This window comes from Solanum tuberosum, unplaced genomic scaffold, assembly GCF_000226075.1.
Source record: "Solanum tuberosum cultivar DM 1-3 516 R44 unplaced genomic scaffold, SolTub_3.0 scf00142, whole genome shotgun sequence".
NCBI classification, from domain to species: domain Eukaryota; kingdom Viridiplantae; phylum Streptophyta; class Magnoliopsida; order Solanales; family Solanaceae; genus Solanum; species Solanum tuberosum.
Window position 1 is genome coordinate 1,260,674 of NW_006239067.1, and position 7,374 is coordinate 1,268,047.

A 7,374-nucleotide genomic window follows, 5' to 3' on the forward strand; every position below is an offset into this window, starting at 1 on the left:
TCTATCTTGCATGCTCAGTACCTTTCAAGTACTGACGCATACTTTGCGCTACATCTTCTCGTGGTGTAGGTTCAGGTTCTCAGCATTCATATCACACTTAGATCGGTTCTCGATCTCCAGTTCAGCAGAAATCAATGGTGAGTCCTCATTCTCCGAAGACAATAGTCATGAGTTTCTTTTCAGTATTTTTAGTCCTTTAGTTTCAGTTTTGCTAGACTTAGCTGGGGCATGTCCCAGCATTTCTAGTCAATTAGAGGCTATATTCAGACATAGTTAGATTCAACTTAGTATTGAGTTAATATCTTTTTTTGTATTAAACTCATCAGTTTTCATTTATCTCAGTTATAGTATATGGGTATTCTCCATCTTTTCAATTTATTTATGATTTAGCTTCCGCGTCAGTTTATTATCTTTAGTATGCTCGTGATCATGCCAACAGGGTTAGCTTGGGATTACTTGTGGTCCTAGGTCCCGTGTCTGCGTCTCGGGGATAGTTTGGGGCATGACAGGGCTAGTTTTCAGAAGAGAGTAAATGCTTTCACAATAAAGCAAGAAAGGAAACTTTGATTTCCAAGATAGCCTTTGAGCTAAGTTTTTGAGCAATTATCTCAAATCACAGAAAGAAGTTTGTTTTTTTTGTTAAACATAAGAGCTAGTATCATATTTTGGGAGTCGTATTGAGCACCGATATGGGGGAGAGTTCAGACAACTCACAGCCCCCATAAATCATGTAGCTACCATGGATAGAAAAGAGTTATACTTTTTAGATGATTCCTTTAGTGCTTTTTAGCATAGACTAGTGGATCCACTTAGTGAGTTAGATTCTATACCCCCGGCAAGGTATAGGACGGTTCTTGGCCGCGTGAGGTAAAACGTTATATCATCACTATTGCTCTTAAGTGATGGTTGTTAGTTAGAGAAACTCCCACAACAGTATTTTGTATTTTATATACAAACAGAGTTCATATTGTATCTTTGCATACATACAAAGTTATTATTGTATTTCTAAGTACACATAGTTGACATCATGTTTTATACAACTTTTCCTTATATTGCACTTGTTTTTAAACTGCTTTATATTAAAATGAGTTCAGTTAGTTGAGTTGAGTTGAACCAGGTAAGTTCTTCAGTTCCCTTCAGATTCCTTTCAAGCCTATGTTGCGTTTAGCATTCCAACTTGCATACTCGTACATTCAATGTGCTGATGCCAGTTGGCCTGCATCTTATTATGATGTAGACGCAGGTAACCAGGATCAGCATCTAGCGCATCGTTGATCCAGTTAAGCTTCAAAGTTGTTGGTGAGCCTCTTTGCATTCCGGAGGATCCCCCTTTTCATTACTTTATCATTTCAATTCATTAGGATGTCGTGGGCCTGCCCCGACATCCATCTCAGTTGTTTTAGAGGCTTCATAGATAGCCAGTCAGATGTTAGTTCATTCGTCATCATTTTGTTATTGGCTTATGTTCAGATTTGAGTTTCCATTTTGGCTAAGTTAAATGTTTATATTTAAAAATTATGAGTTCAGTTTGAGACAGTTGAGTTGTTTAGCATATGAATCCTTTTCTTAATGCTTAAAGTCTTCCGCTGAGTAAGTAAGCTAGGCTAAGGGTTCGCTTGGGGCCAATAATAGTTTTCGAGTGCCGGCCACGTCCAGGGTGTAGGCTAGGGACGTGACACGTTCAAAATTAACTTATTTTAAATACAAGATATTTGAAATCAAATCAAAACGAAAGACAAAGAAAATAAACTCAATAGAAAAATAAAAGAGAAAAAACAATGAATGTAAGTAAAAAAAAGTTTTGATACAAGGTAAAAAATGTGTATTAACTTAATTTAAATACAAGATAAAAAAATAAGAATATTTTTTTAAAAAGGGAAAATACATAAAAACCCCCCTGAACTTGGCACGAAAACTTACTTTAGTACTTAAACTTTACGGGTAATTCTTTATCCCCCTTATCTCATTTCGCGTGAATTTAATACCATCCTAACGGATGACGTGGCAAAAAAAGAAAAGAATTTTTTTTGAAAGTGCGTTAAGTTATTTTCTAAAAAAGTAATGGTCCCACTTTATATATATAATGGGAAAAAAAAGAAACCCACCCACCCCATTCTTCTTCTTCTTCAAACCACCCACCCCGCTTTCTCAAAACCCCACCTACCCCCTCTACCTGCTTGTCTTTTCTTCCTCAAACTCCCCACCACCCTATCCCCACTCTACCCCATCCTCTTTCTCCTTCTTCAAATTCTACATTCATAGTACATTTTCTCGTTAAACACATAAACAAAAAGAATCACATTCAAGACCCACATAATTTTTTTACTCTTTACTTTGGAGATTTGATCTTTCTTAAAAAGTTATGAAGTTTTTTGAAAAATAAAGACTTTGGCATAAAAGAAGATGAGGTTTTGTTAACCGATCTATAATGTTAATGGTTGGCAATGGCGATTGAAGCAATGGGTAGAGAAAGTTTTTTTAAAAAACAAATCACTACAAATAAATGTGTTTTTTCTTGAATTAGTTAAGAATTAGACCTTGATTAGTATATAAAAAAAATAAAAATGAAGAACACCGACAATCAACATGGCAGTAAATGACGTTGAGTATTGAAAAAAAATCACTGCTAATGATTTCAATATTTCTTAAACTAATTAAGAACTAAAGATTAACTAGTATTTAAATATTCTGAAATGGAAAGAAAGAAATGAATTTAAAAAATCAAAAATCAAATTTTAGAGAATTTCCAATGTGGCTATGATGTGGCGCTTCTGTGGTTCTAATGTGTCAATGATGTGGCGTGTGTGTAATACACTTGCCAACTTTAGACTGGTATTATATTTTTAGGGTGATGTTAATTCACTTCAAATATGTTAAGGGGGGTAAATAATTACCCGTAAAGTTTAAGTACTAAAGTAAGTTTTCGTGCCAAGTTCAAGGTTTATTTTTTTTATGTATTTTCCCTTTTTTTTAAAAATCGAAATTTAATTTTTTTATTTTCTTTAAAAAATAATTTTTAATAAAAAAAAATTACACACATGGCGGGTGAGTGTGTACAAACACAACCAACTTGGGTGGTTGAATGTGCCACATCAGCACAAAAGGTGCATAAAAATATGAAAAAAATGAGTTCAAGGGTGTAATAGGATCTTAGTTAAGTTTAGGTGTGTCTTTGAGATTTCGATCATAGTCTAGGAGCTACTTATGCCCTATCCCTAAAAAAAACAATTCTGAATTGTAATTTGATTGAATAGAGCGTGCTCTTAAACTAAAACAATAGGGAATTAATTTGCGAATAAAGGATAGACATACACCTATTCGTAGTGCTTAGCTGAATAGTGCAAGAAATTAATAATACATTATTTTTATCTCTAATCTCATAAGTAGGTTTAGGACAAGATGAATAGCGAAGTATAAATTAATAAATTTGTATGAGTATTATCATTTTTATAGGTTAGTAATCTAGATAAAAATTGATTAGCTAATGTAATTTCAGAATTCAATAGGATTGTTAAACAATAACATAAACTTGAAAAATCATTGAAATCTTAGCTTTCGTGCTAAGTGTGTTAGTTATTAATTACTCTTTCTCTTTAACTATAACTTAGTTGTTAGAATTAATTACCAAAATCTGGAAACATGTTGTTGACTAGATAAATCTCTTAAAATGGAAAAATTACAAAGACAAATATTTGCTATGCATTTACTATAAGTCTATAACATCTATAATATTTTATTTTTTTTACATTACATAGCTATACTTAGGATTTTATAACAAATCTCTCATCTTTCTCAAACTCGTGCCCGCCTCTCTTCTCCCCCTCTCCCTCTCTCACTCCCCTCTCTCCCTTAGGTTTCTCGCTCCCCTATCTCCCTTTCTCATCCTCGCTTGATACAAATGGGGATATTATTTATATTAGGTAAGAGATGGTAGAGACCTCTCTTCTTCCTCTTCGATTTCATATACTCAACTCTCAATATGCCTCAACGAGGGAGAGATACAATACTGTATCAATCGTATTCTAAAAGAATTTATAATATATGATACAAATATTTAACAAGGACAAAATACAATTGAATACAATGATACAAACATATAGCCACTTGATACGAAGCGAATATACAAGGAACAAATACACTTGATACTATTGGATTCGTTGATACAATTGTATTCTCTAATACAATTTGATATAGTTGTATTCATTGATACAAATCAATTGTATCAATTATATTCATGATCTGGTATTGTAAATACAGCGTGCATTTTTTCTCTCTCCCTCAAATCTCGCTCGCCTCTCTGCTCCTTCTATTATGCAGCTATTAATTGTAATTAAGCAAATCATAGTTATGAATCTCTAATTAAGGTCAAACTATTATCATTTTTTAAAGTTAATCGTAAGTTCTCATATGGAAATGATACTCGCTCTTTATTACTTGATTGACTGCTTATTAGTCATGCACAACATAAATTTGCTTGGTAAAAGCATATTCATTCCTAATATTTACATCAAACGAATACATACATAATATGTACTGTTTGTAAATATATTTCTACGGGAGATTCGATTTTATCGTCTTCACAAAGTTATTTTTAGTTTTATGTTTTTTTTTATGAGAGATCTTTACTTTTACATATACAACTTCACTTTTACCATAAGAGATCCAAAAAAAACTATTTTCTTCTATTTAATTAAAATCGATGCGGAGTTTAACATTCATTTCTACAATGATATTGAAATGAAATTTGTATTTGTCCCACTCCCCTCTATATAACTTTCTAAGAAAAAGAGAAAATTTAGTGAAATGGAAGTGCATTTTTTCTCTAAAAGACAATTGAACTGCATATGTATTGAAAATGGTCTATAAACTTGTGAAGTCTTTATGATTAGAAACTTAATGTACTCTAAAGCTCAAAAACATGATCTGGTGCCATACTCAAAATTTAGGCCATGCTCTGGATGATATTGGAGAGAGCTGAATACGAACCGATCAATGCAGATGCAGTACCTATTGTGATAATAAGGACACATATTGTAACCTGCGCGCATAGAAAGGAAAGTGAATAGAACTGTTTTAGGCATAACATAAACATGTAATGTGAGAACGCGTGCTGAAACTTGTCTTATCTATACCTGAAGGTGGCTTATTTTCCCCTTCAAGATTCTCAGAAAGCAAACACAAGGTAGTATTAGAGTCTGGAAATAGAGCTTTCATTAGTACAGATATATGATGACAATTAAATACATTAGCAAATAGAAAACAAACTTAAGAGAACGCGGTATAGGACTCACGACTAGCATTGTAAGTAAAGATCCAGTTAATGCCAGCATTAAACCTGAAGAATAAATAGTAATGTAAGAGAAGGAGCACAGATATAGTTGGAAATGAAACCATCTGAAATAGGCAAATGCAAATTGCTGAGAGTGACAGCACCAAAAAAGGGAACAGCAAGACCAACTAGTGATGTGGAGATTGTCAATGCAGTTCTAATGAGGATTGGGTACACGTGAGATTTGGCGTGTTTTGGTGGCAACAATTCCTCTAAACTCATTGCTACAGGAGACAGGGTTAAAGCATATTTTGTAAAAGGATTAACAACCTGCAAAAGAAGGATATACAAGTTAATTACATCTTCAAATGGTGGTAAAGAAATCCATCAGAATGTTAGTTTTACTTACAGTTGTCCACACAGCAACCTTGGAAGCTATTAATCCTTTAGGCAAATTTAGAGTGAATTGGGATTCAGTTGAGTCCCCGAACATCAGGTATCCCAACACAGCTGTTCCACCATACAACAGAGTTACCACAACAAAACTGCATACAAAATAAGAAAAAACACGATTATCAAAACAAACTCAGGGAAAGCAGGATCATTTTCAGCGAAATCTGGTTAAGTTGGCGTTGATAATGTGGTATTGAATGATATTACAGAATGATACCTGGTCAAGAGGACTGCAGGAAATTGACTACGATCCGCTAGGGATGTATATATATTAGGAAAGACAGCATGCCCACCGAAACAAAATCCATAAAGTCCAATAGCAACAGGAAGAGTTGGTAGATTAAGTACAGTCCCTTTGCTTTCAAAGCCTACATGATCCACCAAGCCAGCCCAGTACAAGCAAAGGACAACCAATACGGAAGCAATAACTCCTCCAACTGAAAATTACAAAATGAATGTCAAAACATCAGAAAAATTGAATTCTGTTTACCGGAAGGCTTCTTATGTATGTAGCTTGCATAAGGATAGCCCAAATTAATTTGTAGATATCTGCATCAGATATGATATAACTGTGGGATTATTGAAGTACAAATTTCTCCTTCAATCCTCAATAGAAAACATGTGAACTTGTTCATGAGTACAAGAAATCTATATACATACCCATATATCTGAATTTTTTTCTTGTAGGATTACTGTATAAATTGTCCTATAACCATTGTATCATATGGGTGCATTGAGGCACACGAGAATGCTATCAGATTATATTTTTTTACAGTTCAGAGATGAATCTGCTAGTCCATGATGTTGATCACTCACCTGAAATATAACTTAGGACGCTGAGGTCACGCATCCAAACGGTAGGAAGAACAGCCAGGGTGGCTAACACAACAAAAAGGTGGCGAGCATCTAACTCAAACCCACCCAGACTTAAATGTGCATTTGGAAATATAGCCGACAAGTTATCACCCTCCACGATTATGATATCAACACAAGAGGCCTACAAGTGAAGGATAAACATATAGAATGACTACATAAGTTAGAAATGAAGCAATATCAAGATGGACGAGATACTTGGATATTAAAACAGCAACTCATATCAGTTTGCTAGGAAAAGCAAAAAGAATAACAAACTTCTAGGCCAGATGAACTTACATATAATTCCACATATAAGATTATCTGCATCCACAAAAATACAACAATACGAAAACGGATCAGTATCATGAACAAGAAATGTTTCTAAGCATTTATCAGATATAAGATACCTAGCTATAATGAGGAGATTGGATTTTTTTAGTGACAAAATACCTTAACGAGTTATTCTTGAAAAGTCAAACTGAGTGTTTCTCTTTTACTTATGATTTTGGCCAACAAAAAGTAAACTAAGAATAGGAATTGGTTTTGTTAGAATATGAATAGGTTTATACAATCCTATTAGAATAGGAATAGGTTTATACAATCCTATTTAGAATTGAATAGGAATAGAAACAGGAATAGTAAGTAGTATCCTACTTGGTAAAGGATTGTATTGTAGTGTCTATAAATAGGGTCTCAATGTAATAATGTAGACACAACAACAATTCAATAATATTCTTTTCCTATATTTCTCACATGGTATCAGAGCCTCTACGATCTTGGTAGAGAATCAAAGAGCT

At 33.7% G+C, this 7,374-nt stretch overlaps 1 protein-coding gene across 1 annotated transcript in view; it reads right to left on the reverse strand.

Moving 5' to 3' along the window:
• Window positions 1-4,794: 4,794 nt before the first annotated feature.
• Window positions 4,795-7,374, reverse strand: part of LOC102603292 (vacuolar amino acid transporter 1-like) — a 7,211-nt gene continuing 4,631 nt past the window's right edge. Inside the window, exons 5-12 of the mRNA XM_006352089.2 lie at window positions 6,875-6,898; window positions 6,539-6,719; window positions 5,940-6,159; window positions 5,679-5,814; window positions 5,434-5,599; window positions 5,292-5,335; window positions 5,133-5,195; window positions 4,795-5,038 (exon numbers count right to left, since the gene is read on the reverse strand). Of these exons, the coding sequence (XP_006352151.1) occupies window positions 4,943-5,038; window positions 5,133-5,195; window positions 5,292-5,335; window positions 5,434-5,599; window positions 5,679-5,814; window positions 5,940-6,159; window positions 6,539-6,719; window positions 6,875-6,898 (930 nt within the window). The 3' untranslated portion in view covers window positions 4,795-4,942. The remainder of the gene's footprint in view (window positions 5,039-5,132; window positions 5,196-5,291; window positions 5,336-5,433; window positions 5,600-5,678; window positions 5,815-5,939; window positions 6,160-6,538; window positions 6,720-6,874; window positions 6,899-7,374) is intronic.